General features: G+C 45.4%; 1 protein-coding gene across 9 annotated transcripts in view; it reads right to left on the bottom strand.

The window, feature by feature from the left end:
- Positions 1-10,809, bottom strand: part of PCDH19 (protocadherin 19) — a 127,932-nt gene extending 117,123 nt beyond the window's left edge. For 5 of the 9 annotated variants that reach the window (XR_010590229.1, XR_010590230.1, XR_010590231.1 and 2 more), the window contains exons 1-2: positions 5,216-10,809; positions 1,560-1,887 (exon numbers count right to left, since the gene is read on the bottom strand). Coding sequence is in view for 6 of the 9 variants with exons in the window: in XM_042853328.2 (XP_042709262.1) it covers positions 1,560-1,887; positions 5,216-7,350 (2,463 nt within the window). In the remaining 3 variants the exon portion in view is untranslated. The other 4 variants (XM_065556467.1, XM_065556469.1, XM_042853325.2 and 1 more) reach the window with 3 other exon arrangements.
- Positions 10,810-16,471: the final 5,662 nt, after the last annotated feature.

Here is a 16,471-nt window from a genome sequence, read left to right as displayed (position 1 = left end):
ATCGTGGGGCTGTAAAATGGCAGTGTAGATGTTTGGGCTTGGATTGGAGTCCAAACTCTGGGACCCCATGAGGGTGGAGAGTCCCAGCACCCAGGCTCCAGCCCAAGACTAAACATCCACACTGCAATTTTACGGCCTCGTAGTTTGAGTCCTGTGATCCCAAGTCAGCTGACCCAGGCCAGCCCTGGGTGTTTAATCGCTGGGTAGACAAAAAGGTATAAATCTAGAGCACCTCCACTGTCTTCAGTGGACTCATTTTGCATTTACACTGGTGTATTGAGAGCAGATTAGAGTAGGCCATAAATATTTTAGCTGCTTTTTCAACTTTGTTATTCTGTTTAAAGTAGGAAACATGACAAACCTTTGATTGTTTTGTTTAATACCAAACAACAATTCAAAGAGAAACAAACAAGCAACAGTAAACAATGCCCATGATGTACAGAAAACACCTGACAGAATTAGAGGAAGTCAGTGAGTGTGACCAGGACCACAGGCACTCTGCCTCATTTCTTCATATTTAGGAAGACACCATCCATCACCTATTTCAATGGTCACCACTAACTCACAACAAATAGTGAGGTGACAATATGGGAGAGATTAGAACTTCAGCTGCCTAATTTAAAGTGAAAACCCTGAGGCACTGTGTATTCCTGCTATAGTACCAATGGCCACATATAAAGATTAAAAAAACCTTCAAAGACCTACTTAAGAATTTAACTATTGACTAATCTGATGTTTCCTTAAGAGTCATCCCGTTAAAGCTAAAATGTATGAAATTAGCACAAAAAAAGAAAAAACAACACTCCACCAATACTATTAGCACAGCATGGGCCTGACCCTGTCATCATTACTCACGTTAGCAGTCCTGCTGACTTCACTGGGACTACATGTGGTGAGTAAGAATTACTCAAATGAGTAAGAGTTGCAGATTGTGCCCATATTTGAAGTCAGTGATTACAGTGGCTGGGTCTTCCATTAGAAAGCTTTAATGTGACTTCAGACTTTTATATCCAACTCTTAACTTAACCACTATGTACACCTCTACCCCGACATAACGCTGTCCTCGGGAGCCAAAAAAAAAAATCTTACTGCGTTATATCGAACTTGCTTTGATCTGCCGGACTGCGCAGCCCCGCCCCCCCAAGCGCCGATTTACCACATTATATCTGAATTCATGTTATAACGGGTCGCGTTATATCGGGGTAGAGGTGTATTTATACTATGCTCATCACCATGATATCTGAACATCCATGTAGAGCATGCATTAAATACTGTTGCTTGCTGTGTTTGAGCCCAGAGACGACTATGACAACACCAACAGATGCGTGGAGTATAATACTCTGCAAAAATTAAAATGCATTATATGTAGATATATTTACATTAACATCTGCCTCCTTCTGGAAGCAGATACTATAAAGTCTGGAGGCATGACTTGCAACAAGACACATTTCCTTTATACACTAAGTTCTATACACCAAACTTTCATTTGCTGCTAGGGAGGTTCTCAAACTGTTTAGATTCAGCCTCACAAACTTTATAAAAGTTCTGGCCACACTCACCTCTGGCAATGGCATTCCATTGATGATCAGATCTGGTTGCTGGGGACTCTGCCCGGTGAAGGTGTGGTGATAAACATGGTTGGAGCCTGTGTTCCTAGTGTTCTGATTCTCCACATTGAGGAAGGTACTTTCAGATCTGCGGCAGCCCAGTGGCAAGGTCTGCTGATGATAGTCGAAATAGTTGAGAGATGAAGTAAGGGAGGAGCAGCTCACCACATTCATTTTATCTGTCTCCTCTACATCCCGTGGTACCAGCCGGATATCATTCTTGCTGATTTTTTTCTTCTTGCTTGATTTCTTTTGATGCCCATAGGAGTACTCTGCAATTCTGTGGGACAGAAGAAGCAAAATGAGTATCTAATAGAATCCTGAACTGTGTCCTGCTCGATAAATATTAAGAAACCCAGAGGGCTTAGCCCCATCTCAACACAGATTTCTTATTCATGCACATTATATCATGTTTTGAATCCTATGACAATATATGATCTTGAGCTTGTTTTCTTATGTATAAAGTTTACAGATCACACACAAAAAGAAAGGGAAGGGAAAATTTCCTCCGTATTTTGTTTGGTGTTTATAATTGCTGATATTTAGTTACCAGGAATAAAGTTCAGCCTGTAGAAAAGAAAAAATGGAAATGTTAAGATCCATGAACTGAAAAGGGTACCTGAATTAATTTTCATGTGTAATAAGGATTTTAAAGTGTTTAATTCATGTAAATCAAAAACCAGCATGACTAGAGGTTTTTCTCCAGATCTTAGCAGTAAATACAGTAAATTCCACAATATTCTTATCTTGCACACTTAGCCCACCACACTCCAAAGGCTGTTTGCATAACAAAAGGTTTCCAGGTTGCTTTTATTTCAACTCTTTCCTGGTAGCATTTGATAACTTTAAATCTTCTCCTGATCCTTTCTTCTCTCCTCCCCCCAATACCCCTCCCCACTTCCTGGGAAATGTTTTTCTTCTAGAAACTGGAGAGCAAAAATGGTGTTTTCAAAGAGAAACTATCCTTCTGACCTTTTCTTACATCAGCTTGTTTTTCTATGCCTCTTTTTCCCCTTTGCTTCGTACCTGCTGAAAGAACGAACTGATGCACGATGTGTGTCTTTTTCCTCTTAAAAAATACCAAAGGAAGAAAGTCATCATTAAACTACTGGAAAAAATAATTAAAAACCATGATTGCACTTGGCATTATCCCTGTACATTTAGATTGAAGTGACTGTGGTTCTTTTTTGACACAGAGGACCGTGTATCATTATCAACGCCACGCAGATAGATATAGATATGCATACAAGATTCCAGACATCGCAATACTTCTCAAAGGAATTATGTTAAACTACTACCATAACCAGAAATATACATTCGAAAGTACAGAGTTTGTTACTTTTCATATTATGATAAAGGTGGGTTTTTTGGAATCCAATAATTGCAATTAAGAGATAATAGGAAGAATAAGTAACAGGTTTATCTCTAGAAAGGTAAATATTGTACAAGCATTCTTGCTCTACAAAGCTAATTGCCTGAGCAGGAAAAAAAAAGATACCAAATCAAACAGCTCTCTCATACACTTCATAAATGAACTAATTTTATGAAAAACCTCCTGCAGATGTTGACAGGCACCTTGAACAAAGAAGAAAAGAAAAGACAAGTCTAAACAGATACACAAAATGCACATATGGGACGCACGATGATCAAATACACAGCTAAGCCTATACAGTACTTCTTTGCGCCTCTGCAGCTGACTTCGCTTGATCAGATTTACGCTGATAATAGAATGTTCAGTCCATTGTGCTTGTTAATAAATTAAAGGAATTCAGGAGATTTTTGTTGTGCAAAAGATCTGTATGCATGCAGGCTAGTCTAACAACACTTGACAGAGCTTTAATTGTTTTGTTTACCTCAATGTTTAAGTTTGGCAATGGGAAATTCCAATTCTCACAGCATTCATTTTGATGTCCTTTCTCTATTGACCAATTATTTAATTAAACTGCACTTCATTAATCCCTAAAACACATTAAGCCTCCTGGTCCTATGTATGAAGTTGTTAGGGGCACCACCACGATTTGATTTTAGACACTCAGATCCTATTCTTGTTTAATGGACCAAACTGGCAAGAAATCCGGTATATTAGCTCTCACTTAAAGCTAGGCATCCCATAATATGGCACATACAGTGCTTTATTTGCAGATGATTTTTCCCCATCCAGCAAAAGGGCTTATAAACATGCTTTATGTTGTGAAAATGGGACATAAAAACTGAACTCTCCGTTATTATATCTCTGTAAATAAAACTTTAAAGACTGCACATTCTTCTGCACTATAAAATTGCCACAGGCAATCGTATGTTACAAAGGTAGATCAAAATGAATTTCCATCTGAAAGATTCAGTGCTGAAGGAATGAAGAAGTCATGGCTATTTCACTAGTAACAGGATTAAACCATTTATGAGGCATTGCAGCTGCTCCTTTATGGCATCTGATTGATATTCATGTGTGGTTAGCATTTGTCTACTAACTTGTGTAACACAGAGAATAGTAAAAGAGACAATAATCGCATGGCTGTTACATATTCAGGGGACCCAATTTCAAATATTAGGCTTTCATAGCAGCTAAGGTTTCAGATGCAAAGATGACCTACCATTCCTCATTTTGGACTTGTGATCATGCATTGCAAAATCATACAGAGTTGTAAATATGATCATTAAAACAACTAATAAGAACTAAATCAACCATTACATTTTCACAAGGAATTGGGTTTATTCAAGGAAATGACTCTTTTCCCCCTATTCCTTTGGATTTATTTTTGCTTGTAAGAGCTGCACCCTGAAACATACATGCACAATAGTTCTTTTACATGGAAAGAAAGAGCTTTAAGGGCATTGCTCCACTTTGTGAATTCTAGCTGAACTGTGATTTCTTTCATAGTGTGTTCTCCCAGCTTCCACTTTCCTTTTATAACCACCACTCCTGGAGAAAACCAACACATAAAAAATGCCCATAGTGACATCCTCTGGTGGGGACAGAATGCAAACACCATGCAGAGGAACCTTAAAGCAAAGCCCACCAATACCAACTACTACTGTAGGTGTGGACTTGCTATCCTATGTGTTGACTCAGTGCTGTGAGCACCTACTGCAACTCTCCTCACGTTGGGCTTTTTCCTTTTCAGCTGCTCAGTGCTTCAAAAATCCAACCTTGCTTTACAACCAGGATGGTACTGCTCACCCAAGAGTGAGTGCAAAAATATATGAAACATAGTTCTCTCCTGAAATCTAAAATCGGGGATCTCTCTTCTTTTGGTAATCATTCAATCTGTACATTTTTTTCCCCTAAACTCTCAGGAAATAGCTATGCTGATTTAAGACAGATTGGTTTGTTCTGCTACAGAATGCATAAGAAAATTTATATTAGGACAGACTGTCAAAACACACTTATTCAGATTGGAATATTCTTTTCAAAAACACTTCTCCCAGAGTAATTTAAAAAAAAAAACGTTTATGGAAATTTTCTTAAAAGCAACATAATACCATGAACCCTCATTTTTGTTCCTAAAGTAAGTGCAATACACCTGTGGGTTTAAAACAAATCAAAAAGTAATTTACATTGAAAAATCAAAACACATATTGCATGGTACAAAGAAACAAGTTCACGTTACCTGCAGTTGTAGGTCCTTATTTCCTTGTTATCCCTTTTACACTTGACTGCAACAAAGATCATGGTGACAAAAAGAATGGCGGCAATAGAACCCAGGGCAATAATGAAAATCAGTGACAAGTTAACAGATCCTATGGATTCCTGGGCATCAAGAGCTGGAGATAGGTATATCAAAATCAAGGCAGAAGCTGAGAGCGATGTTTTTCCATGGTCATGCGCCACCACAATCAGCTCATAAGTAGTCTTTGCAGTCTCCCCGAATGCTCTGGTGGTCCTTATCTCTCCATTGAACTGATCTATTTCAAAAAACCCTCTATCTCCATCTGCCATTTCATAGGACAGTCTTCCATTCTCCCCCTCATCATAGTCATCTGCCTTGATCACGGTCACTAAGTAGCCAACCCCGGCATTCCTAGGGATGTACACTTCTGCAGTCCCATTGACCAGAGGTGGGGCAGTTATCACAGGGGTGTTGTCATTGACATCCAGGACAATCACTCTGATGGTGGCATTGCTCTGCAGGGATGGGTTGCCCCCGTCTTTGGCCAAGACCTTGAACTCAAAGGCCTTGGTTTGCTCGTGATTGAAGGACCTCAAGGCATAGATGTCCCCAGAGTTGGGGTTGATGGAGACGTAGGTGAAGACAGGCATGTCCCGGACTTGGGAGGGCACGATCTGATAGGAAACGCTGCCATTGAGGCCCAGGTCAGGGTCCCTGGCAGAGACGGACAGGAGGTAGGCCCCGGGGGTGTTGTTCTCCTGCACGATGACCTGGTAGTAGGGCTTGGAGAAGTGGGGGTGGTTGTCGTTCTCATCGGTGATCTTGACGGTGAAGGACTTGGTGGCCTGCAGGGAGGGCACTCCGTTGTCCCTGGCCTGAATGGTGAGGTTGTACTGGTCCCTCTGCTCCCGGTCCAGCCGCCCGTCCACCAGGATGGTGGAGAAGCTCTCGTACTCCTGCAGGCGGAAGGGCACACTGCCCAGCAGCTTGCACTGCACCCGCCCATTGGCCCCGGAGTCGCGGTCGGAGACCCGCACCAGGGCGATGACATAGCCGGGCGGCGCGCTCTCGCTCACCTCCACCAGCTCGCTGTTGACCGAGAGCAGGTTGATGAGGGGTGGGTTGTCGTTGGCGTCCTGCACGCTGACCGTCACCTTGCAGTGGGCCGGGATGGAGTTGGGCCCCAGGTCCTTGGCCTGCACATCCAGCTCGTAGCTGTGGCCCTCCTCGTAGTCCACGGCGCCGCTGACGCTGAGCAGGCCGCTCTGTGGGTCGAGGTGGAAGAGCTGGCGGGCCCGCTCGGACACGTAGCTGTGGAAGGAGTAGAGCACCTGCCCGTTGGTGCCCTCGTCGGGGTCTGAGGCGTTGAGGCGGAGCAGGGGCGTGCCGGGCGGCGCGTTCTCGGGCACGCTGACGGCGTAGGCCGGCTCCTCGAAGAGCGGGTTGTTGTCGTTGGAGTCAATGACCCGGATGCTGAGCTCCACAGTGCCGAAGTTGGGCGGGTCGCCGCCGTCCAGCGCCGTGAGCAGGTAGCTGTAGTGGGACTGCGTCTCGCGGTCCAGGCTGCGCTCCACCACGAGCTCGGCGAAGCGGGAGCCGTCGCCGCGTGTCTTGGTCTCCAGCCCGAAGAGGTCGTTGGGGGTGAGCTCGTAGCTCTGCACGCCGAAGCTGCCCGAGTCCGGGTCGTAGGCGCTCTCCAGCGGCACCCGCGTGCCCGGGCTGGCCGTCTCCGAGATCTCCAGCTCGATCTGGTCGGTGGGGAAGCTGGGCGCGTTGTCGTTCAGGTCCTTGATCTCCAGTTTGATCACGCAGATCTCCATGGAGCCGGACATCACCTCCAGCGAGATCACGCACTTGGGGCTCTGGCGGCACAGCAAGTCCCGGTCGATCTTCTGCTTGGTCACCAGCAAGCCCGAGCCCGGGTTGATGTCCACCAGGTGCGGGGCCGAGTTGGAGACCACCCGGAAGGCGGCGGGCTGGCGGGGGTCCAGCACGAAGCCAGCCTCCCGGGCGTCCTTGCCGATGTTCGCGATCACCGTGCCGGCGCGCTGCTCCTCCTCCACCGAGTACTTCAGGTTGATCAGGGCTCCTGCCCCGGTCCACAGCAAGGCGAGCAGGATGGGGAGAATATCCATCTCCCGGTTCCGCACACCTGGCGCCCAGCTTCCCTCCTGGTTGCCTGTTGATAGCCCCGCTGAAGCAGGCGCGCGGGGAAGCGGGGGGGGGGGCTGTTGTTTTGGTGCTTGGCTGTCTGGGGGAGAACAGGGGTGGGGTTTCTTTTAAAATAGGGTAAAATCAGAGGCAAAAATTGTCTCGCGTCTACAGACACACTCAGCTCGTCTGCTTCCCCCGGCAGTCAGTGGCACCTCTTTATCAAAGTTAGCATCGATCACCCCAATAAAATCAGCTGGGCTTTCCGCCCATCGATGTGCATGCAAGTTAGAAGTTATAGAAAATTTGTCTTTTATAGAGAGATTAAAAAAAAATCACAGAGCAGTCAATATATGCGGGAATCTGGATTTATTTGCACCTGGCATGCGCAATATCTCCCCCCTCCCGAAAAAAAAAATAGCACAGACCTCATTGCAGAGACCAGGCACACTTTAAACACATCCTCGCGGTTATTGCATTAAAAATAAAATCCTATTTAAAAAAATACAAGCAAGCAGACACTGAGACAGAGGCTGCTGTGAAAGTGCGGCTGCAAACGTGCAAGGGTGGGGGAAGCCTTGTCCGATCATAAGTCACAGCCTAGAAAGGGGGGAGGAGGGGAGCGTCTGCAAAATAAGATGTTCCCGGGGGTCGGATTTTGGGAGTGGGGGTTCCTCAGGGCCCTAACGCGGAGCCACTTCCCTGGGCTGGAGATGGAGAAGGCTGTGTCATCTCTCAGAGTCATAGAGTTAGCAGTGAAAAGTCACGCTCGCCTTTAGAAACCCGAGCTAGTCATTCACACCGTATCCGCCACGCAAGTTCTTACAGCAGTTTGTACAGCAGCTGCAATGGGCTACTTGCCCCACCTCTCCTCCTCTTCCTTCGGCTCGCCCGGGGAAAGTAGGAGCAATAGGTTGGCTAGGCAAAGTGCTTACAGCAGGTGCGGGCTGCTCCGCGGTGAATCAGAGCGCTGGCGTGCTGAGCTCGGAGACAGCCTTTGCCTTTTTCCTCTCCATTATTATCTCGCATTCATCTGGTTTGCGAATGGGCAGGGAAAATACAGCTCGCTCCAGGAAAGTTTCACTTCCAGGCTCATAGTCACTGAATCGTGGCTGGACGCACGCCGGGGGGGGAAGCGCTAGGCGGGCGCCGTGCTTGGCTGGCTGCGTGTGTGTGCCTAACCTGCCGAAATGACGCCGTGGACGAGTGAGGAGCTTTTTATTTAAGTTCTTCAGCAAATCCGAGCCTCCCAAATCCTGAGGAGCCGCAGCTGCTGCAGGGCTGGCGGCGGGGGTGCTGGTGCCTGGGGCAAGCCCACCCCAGCGGTGCCACGCGTGTGCCAGAGCGCTGGGCAGCTTGGCTTCCCTACTGCTCCGTCTCCACCTCGCTCGCCGCCGCTGCGGCGGCTGCTGCTGCTGCAAACTCCTGGCCACCACACCGTCTGGAGAGAGAGCGCGGCTCCGGACCTGAGCTACGCCGGGCTGCAGCCAATCAGCGGCCATGGAACCGCGTTCCTGGCCCAGGGGAGGGGCCAAAGCGGAGCAAGGGGAGGGAGCCAGCCGGAGAAACTTACAGAGTGGTACCTAAGAGCGGGCAGGGCAGTTCGAGCCCTTCGCAGCTTCCTTCTGGGCCAGGGATGCATGCAGCGAGGATCGGGCTGTTTCCTTGTTGCTTTCAATCCCTTTCACGAAACCGACCAGGGTTTTATTTGTCAATGTGTGTTTTGTCTGGTTGTCAATGGATGTAAATGTTGGGGCGGTTCCTTCTCTTCCCCCTGCAGCCCCCGACTTTGAAATGCACCCTTAATATTATGAGGCGTTTGGCAATAAGCTGGAGGCAAAACACAGCAAGGCTTTTTCCTCTTTAAATAGTAGAGCCACCCGCAGTGTTTGAGCTCTGGCTTTGCTCATCTAAGATATTGACTGCATATCATGCATTATTACTTTTGAGGGGGGAAATCACGTTTGCCACATCATTTGTTTCTCGTTGACATTACTTCAACGCATTACCTTTCATTTACAAAAAAAAAATTCACCCAAAAAAGGCTAAAAGTGGTGAATACAAATATAACAACATATGACACAAGATCTCTTGTGTTGCCATTGGCTTTGACACATCTCTCTCAGGCCCAACACATCAAATATTGATGTTGCACAACAACAGCAAAACGGCTTTAATCCAAAAACATGGGAATGTGCATTGAATTGAGATCAACTAGCCATAATGAATGTTACACTGTCAGGAGAAGGCCTTTTCTTGCATTGTCTCTGCCTGATAATTAGGGTCACTGAATAGAAAGGAGGGGTGTTTAAACTCTTCCATGACTAGCTTTCCAACAGACTGAATCTTTAATCAATGAAACTGACAATAGGCTTGTAAATTAAATAGTGTAGGCTGGGAGCTGAGTCAGAGAACAAGAGTCTGCCTGTGTTTCTATTTTTTGGTTGGTTGATTGGCTGGTTTTTGGTAGGTTCAATGTATTGGTTTCATGTTTATATTTAAAGTCCAAGCATGCAGTCTGCTGTATTCAAGAAAAAGTCAAAAGGGAGTTTTGAAACAGCCAGAGTGGGCCCTTTAATTACTGATTTCATCAGCTCCTTCCTGCAGGAATGTTCCACATTGAATGGAAAGTCTGGATTTAGCCTCAATGTGTTAAGCACACGTGCGGGAGTTCAGCACATCTTTGTCTAAAGGTTTCTCTGTCAGCTATTTAGAATGAACTGTCTATGGGAGCAATGAACATCTTATAAAAGGTATAAGTGATAAAAAGTTTAAAGGGACTCATACCATGAGCTCCTGTACTTGTAAATTCAGAGCGGGTGAGTAAACTAATAATTAGCCACTGTGACAATATTGATAGAGTCATAATGCTGATGATTACACTTTCACCGTGAGATTAATGAAAGTGAAATGGATTCATAATATTTGCTACAATCATTACTGTCTACTTCTAACACGTAGGGCCCGATCCAGTTGTCCTTCTTAATGTATACTTAAAAAATATTATGTATGCCAAAATTAACCCACTTGTCAGATTTTTATTGGGTTGGACACCTTATATTTGAATAATATACTAAGGGGTTCACATTGAAACTTACTGTATATAAAATTAAGGCAAAGAATATCAGTAGGACAGTAAACTTGGAAAAGCTGTAGGATAGCATAATACGGAGGGCCTAAATCATCCCCACTGAAGTCAATAGGGGTCTTTTCATTTACTTTAATGCACTGGAGGAAGCTCTAACAATATTTTAGGTGTCAAGGACTTTCAGCATAGAAACACAGGAGAAAAAAAGATATGCAACCTAACTATATGGTTGACAATACATGTATTTTATGCAGGGTGTTAATTTTGTAAATATATCTCAGAAATGCAGAGTATAAATATTGGGGAAGGTAACATGTCAACGTCCTATGTCTTTCAAAAATAAAACAAAACCTCCATTGTATTTAACATTGTTATTTATCTTTGATCTCAGTGTGTGGCAATAAAGTGCATTTAGGTATAATTAAAAAGGCCTAAAAAGGGCATTAAGAAGGTTTTGTCTCAAACACAGGATGTTATTTGTGTATTTGGCAGCCTTCTAAAATATTGCCTGGACATTTTAAAAGAACAATTAGCATTGTGCTCAGATGTTTTTAAGATATGCTTAGAAGCTTTTAGCTGCAAACTTTAAAACAAGCTGTTCCCTTTTGAGTTAAAAAAAAAAAAAGGATGATGATGCTTCCTTGTGGCAAACCTTGTCAGGAACCCACTGATCAATAAAAGTAAACTGGCGCCTTCAAGATTTGATTGAGCTGGAGAAAGTCTGAATAGGATTCTCAGCCATTAACAATCCCCCAGGTAACGAGAAATGGAAGAATTACTCAGGTAAAATTATTAACATTGCAGTGGCATTTAAAAAGATGCTCACAACAAGATAAGCAGGCAGCAGACCTGCTACCTCAGGGAGACTTAATAGAATGTGTATACTCTGCTGTCTTTTTAAAGCTAAAGAGGGGAATGCAATTCATGTACAATGTCATTACCTTTGTAATTGCAATCACATTCCTAAGACATGCTCTGCATTGGATCTCCTTTATTAAGGAGATCTGACAATGTTTACAATACCAATGGCTTTTATCTTTAAAAATCCCCATGATCCCAATCTTGTGTGACACATATTGGGAAGCGGGGGAGGACACCAAAACAAACTTCCCGCCATTAAATAACAAGCAAGGAAGGAAATTAGGGTCATCATGTCACTGCTTTGTTCCCCCACATGAAGCTGCAGTTGCCAAAGCAGCTTCCCTGTATCTGCTGGTAATTACAATCCTATCGGTTCTTCTGATCTGTTTGTTAATATGTACATTTAATAATAATCATTTAATAATTATATTGACAAAATGGTCATTGAAAACACTTCCTTAGAGCTGGAATTTATCTGACTGACTAAAACCCATTATGCATTTAAGGCACAACACCACAAATAAAGTCCTCTTTCTTTATCGTGTCTTCCATTTACTTTGATCCCAGAGGGAGGGGAAGTGGCTGCATGTTTCTTTTAAGACACAAGAGGGACATCTAGTGACCATTGGTGGTATTTTCCTTATTCCACCACCAGCTTAAAAACTAGTCACTTTCAGTAAGGGCTGCAGCATTTTGTGGCTCATGGCATGTTGCCTTTCTCTGAATCAACTCCTCCACCCTGTTTGTAGGGGATATTGGAAAAGAGATTTTTGTCTTTAAAATGCCAGATATGCCACTAAAATAGTGCTGATTGGCAAAGTGTTCCATTAAGCCTGTGACATTCCTTTCACTTCACTGGGATTGATAAGGAACCTGTTGGAACAGTTTTAAGTAATGGCCCAGCAGGGGGGGGGGGGGGCGAACACAGAGAGATGGGAAACCGATAAGTGAGAGAGCTCAGAGGACTTTCTTTAGGAATTAGCGACAGACATTTTTTTAAGGACCTATATTCCCCCAGGACCCATGCTGCATAATGCAGCAACACCTCTGCTCCTCTCCCCCATCATTCTATCAAATGAGTAAGGATAACCTGAGGGGGTGTTTTGGTTTTACATATTTCAGCAGCTCATTAACTCGCTGGATTATCATCTCTTAATGCATGTTTTTGGTCCCCTTTCTATTCCTAATAAATGAATTAGCCATGTTGTTTCTAGATAAGAATGAGCATGAGAATTTTCTTTTCCAAGAGGAACATTTACCTCCATGCAGCAAAGCAGGTTTACAAATGGGAAAGCAGGCTGATTTTTGGATGTCTGAACGTGTCTATAGTATGGTGACCTATACACCCAACTATTAGACTGACTCAGCCCTCACCTCTGCTCTATTCATCTCAACTCCATCCGTGAATAAGCATCATCCACTGACTTTGAATCCCCTTCAGCAGGGAAGCCTTGTGGTCTCTCAGCCCTTCTTCTCCCAGTGTCTTCAGAGGCAGTCAGCCTGCTCTCCCAGTTCCTGTCTTCAGAAGAGGGAGCAGATAGGTCTGCCTTTCCCAAGCCAACCGGGTGCTTTGAGGGTCTCCATCCTGCCTGCATTCCCATCTACAGCAATGGGACCCCAAGACATATCCCAGGCTTGTAAAATGGGGAGAGGAAGACTACCCAGGTCCCAAAAGATGTTCTAGCAAATCTCTCCTTCCTAAGGACTGGCATAGGCAGCAGTCCAGCCAGCTATAAAATTAATATCAGAGCGACACCCTCAGCCCTGAAGATGGCTCAGAGTAAATGGTGGAGGGGAGCCCAGTGATTGCTTGGGAGAAGAAATTCACTGGGTTATTTTCTTCCCTTCCCCATGAGGCCAAGGGAGTGGAAGCCAGGCCTGTGGGGTTGGGGACAGAGTGGAATCTTCACTCAAGGAAGGCCAGGGGGACAGTGGTGGAAGGAGGTCCTCTTTTGCTACCCCTTCCCCAGCCTCAAGGAAGAAGATCTTTGTTCCCCCTAACGTGGTCTCAAGGAAGAAGAGCTGTGAGTTATCATTGAGGCCAGAGAGAGAGGAGTCAGGAAAGGCAGTCATAGGCAGCGAGTTATATGGGCCCGTGGTGCCAGTGCTTCACCAATATTCAGGAATGTGGGCCCAGCTCCACCAATGTTTAGGTTTATATTTTCAGAACCATCCCGTCCATAGGACGGACCAGGGCAACTGTTTTGGGCCCCGTGCTTTGGGGGGGCCCTGTGCTTCAGGTGGATGCGCGGTCCAGGGCGGCCTGGGGAGTTAGCAGGAGGCCTGGTGCCGGCAGCAGTGAGCGACCCAGACCCTGCCCACCCCGCTCTGCTCTGCCCCGCCTCTTCCCGCTCCTGCTTTGCCCCTTCCCTGCCCCCACTCCACCTCTTCCCAGCCCTGCTCCGCCCCATCCCCGCCCCCATTCCACCCCTTCCCCCAAGCTCCCGCCTCCACCCTGCTTCTTTCCGGCTTCCGCCCCCTCCCCTGAGCGACACCAGGACCTGGCGGGGTGGGCCGGGGCTGGGTCGCTTGCTGCTGCCGGCGCCAGGCCCTTCGCTAACACCCCAGGCTGCCCTGGACCCCATATCCCCCTGAAGCGCGGGGCCCCCCAAAGCGCGGGGCCTGTGGCAGTTGTCCCGGTCCATCCGATGGATGGGATGACTCTGCTTGGACCCGTTCTGGGCACCACCAAAAATTATACAAACCTGGCGCCCATGAAGGCAATAGATAGAATATCTCTGCAATTAGTAAAGCATTTAATACTGTGTTTCACAGAATCTTACTTGAAAATTAATTCTGATCACTTGAATAGTGCCATGTGGATTGAAAACTGACTGAAGGACCATAAACAAAGGGTAATTAGAAACAGGGGGAGGTGTTTATGGGGTACTGCTGGGATCTGGGTTAGATCTGCTCTCATTTAATACCTTCATTAATGACCTGGAAGAGGGAGTAAACAGCACGTTAATGAATTTGGCAGATGATACTAAATTAGAAGGTGGTGTGAGCATCAGAGAGTACAGAGAATTAACACAAAAGGGCCTACAGAGATTAGAAACATGGGCAGGAAATAATAAAACGAGATGCATCTTGGACAAATGCAAGCACATTTACTACACGTAGGGCAAAAACTCCGGCACAGCTATTCAATGGGAGGGAGAAAGCCGGGAAGCACAACTGTTGAGTGAGAGTTAGGGGACACTCCTACAGAACTCCCGTTGAAGCCAGCTGGAGCACTGTGCAAGAACATTTAGGAGGATCAGGCCCTTAAGTCCAATAACAGAGTGCAGATTAGACACACGAGTCTGCCATGCATTAAAGCAGCAAGGAAACAAACAAGCCACTGCAGTTTGGGGCTGCATCTCAAAATGCATCACCTCATAGTGCAACGAGGCCATAGTCTGTATGTGGCTCAGATGTGACCACACCTGAAATATTATGTTCCGTTTGGGGTCCCTCAGTACCAGTAAGGGATAGATAAATTGGAGGGAGTTCAGAGAGAAGCAATAAAAATGATCAAAGGGCTGGAGAGACTGGCTTATGAAAAAAGATTAAGAGAGTTAAATATATATGGAAAGAGCGCTGGGCTAGGAGCTCTCTATGAAGAGATGAAATTACACTCGTAACCAGATAATGGGAGTAACTACTGAGGAGGGAGGGGAACTATTTAGTCCACTAGAAGGGGGCATAACTAGGAGTAATGATATTCAACTGAGAAATGGAAAATGTAGGTTGACTCTCCAGCAGAACCCTCTTGCCAGGGAGAGCTCTGAGGCAGTGGAGAGGTCTTCCTAGGGAAGGGGTGGAAGGTCAATTGCTTGGGATATTTAAAACCAAGGGGACAAACCCCTACCAAACGTACAAACAGGGTCAGTGCATTGGCAGGGAGAGGGACTGGATGGGACCTAATACTAACTCTTTTGCTTGTTAAACATTTCTTCATTGAAATAAGCATAATTATAGAAAGTTATATCAATTATTATGTATATTACAATAGCACCTAAAGGCTCCAACTCAGATCAGGGCCCCATAGAGGTAGGCACAGTACAGACACACAGCGAGAGACAGCCCCTGTCCTAAGAGTTTATATTCTAAATGGACCACACAAATGGAGAGGGGGTAACAGGGAGATAAAGTGACTGGCCCAAGATCACAGAGCAGGTCAGTTGCAGAGCTACTGGTGTCCTGAGTCCCAGGCCAGTATCTAGTCCCTGAGCCACATGGCCTCTCCAAATTTCTGCTATCACTGGCAGGACTGTCTTTGTCATCCATAATTTGTCTGGTCTGAGCCGAGAAGCACTATTCAGCCCCGTGGGTGAGCAGAGAATCATACGGTAACGTTCAGTCAGACAAATAGCACAAATATTCATGGCATTCAGCAAGGTTATTATTTTACACTCCCATCCCTAATTTTGGGTCCAACATTTTATTTACTAGAGTTATTGGCTGGATCCAACACTTCACTTCCCAAAGCAGATTTAGCGGAGTCAATTCTAGTCCCCGCCCATTACATCTCCTGTCTCAGTGGAAGTCAGAAAGTGCTCTCAGAAAAATGGATTCATAATCCTATTATCAGTTCAGATAAACAAGGGGAGGAGAGCACATCACATCCCAAATATTTAATAATGGGCTCTTCAATTTAGCAGAGAAAGGTAAACACGATCCAATGGCTGGAAGTTGACACTAGACAAATTCAGATTGGAAACAAGGCGTACATTTTTAACAGTGAGGGTAATTAACCAATGGAACAATTTATCAAGGATTGTGGTGGATTTTCCATCACTGGCAATTTTTATCAAGATCGGCTGCTTTGCTATAAGATCTGCTCTAGGAATTATTTGGGGGAAGTTCTATGGTCTGTGTTATACGGGAGGGTCAGACTCCATGATCACAATGATCCATGGTCCTCATGAAATCTATGAACTAAAGCATGCACATTAACCATACCACACATGGGCTTTGAAATTTAAGGGCTTCCATCCCTGCTCATTGCAACACAAGTAGCTTTGCCAAAGCCCAATACAAATCACATTGTACTTGACACTTTACTCATCATTAGGTCTTTTTAGCCTAGCCTGCATTGGGAAATGGAGGGGGGGCAATGCGGCCTTTGCTCTTCCTCATCCCGCTTGGATTTCAATCACAGCAGACAGATG

Source organism: Chrysemys picta, chromosome 9 (genome assembly GCF_011386835.1).
Source record: "Chrysemys picta bellii isolate R12L10 chromosome 9, ASM1138683v2, whole genome shotgun sequence".
In the NCBI taxonomy this organism is placed as follows: domain Eukaryota; kingdom Metazoa; phylum Chordata; order Testudines; family Emydidae; genus Chrysemys; species Chrysemys picta.
The sequence above is the reverse complement of the archived record's forward strand: the minus strand, read 5'-3'. Positions and strand labels throughout refer to the sequence as shown.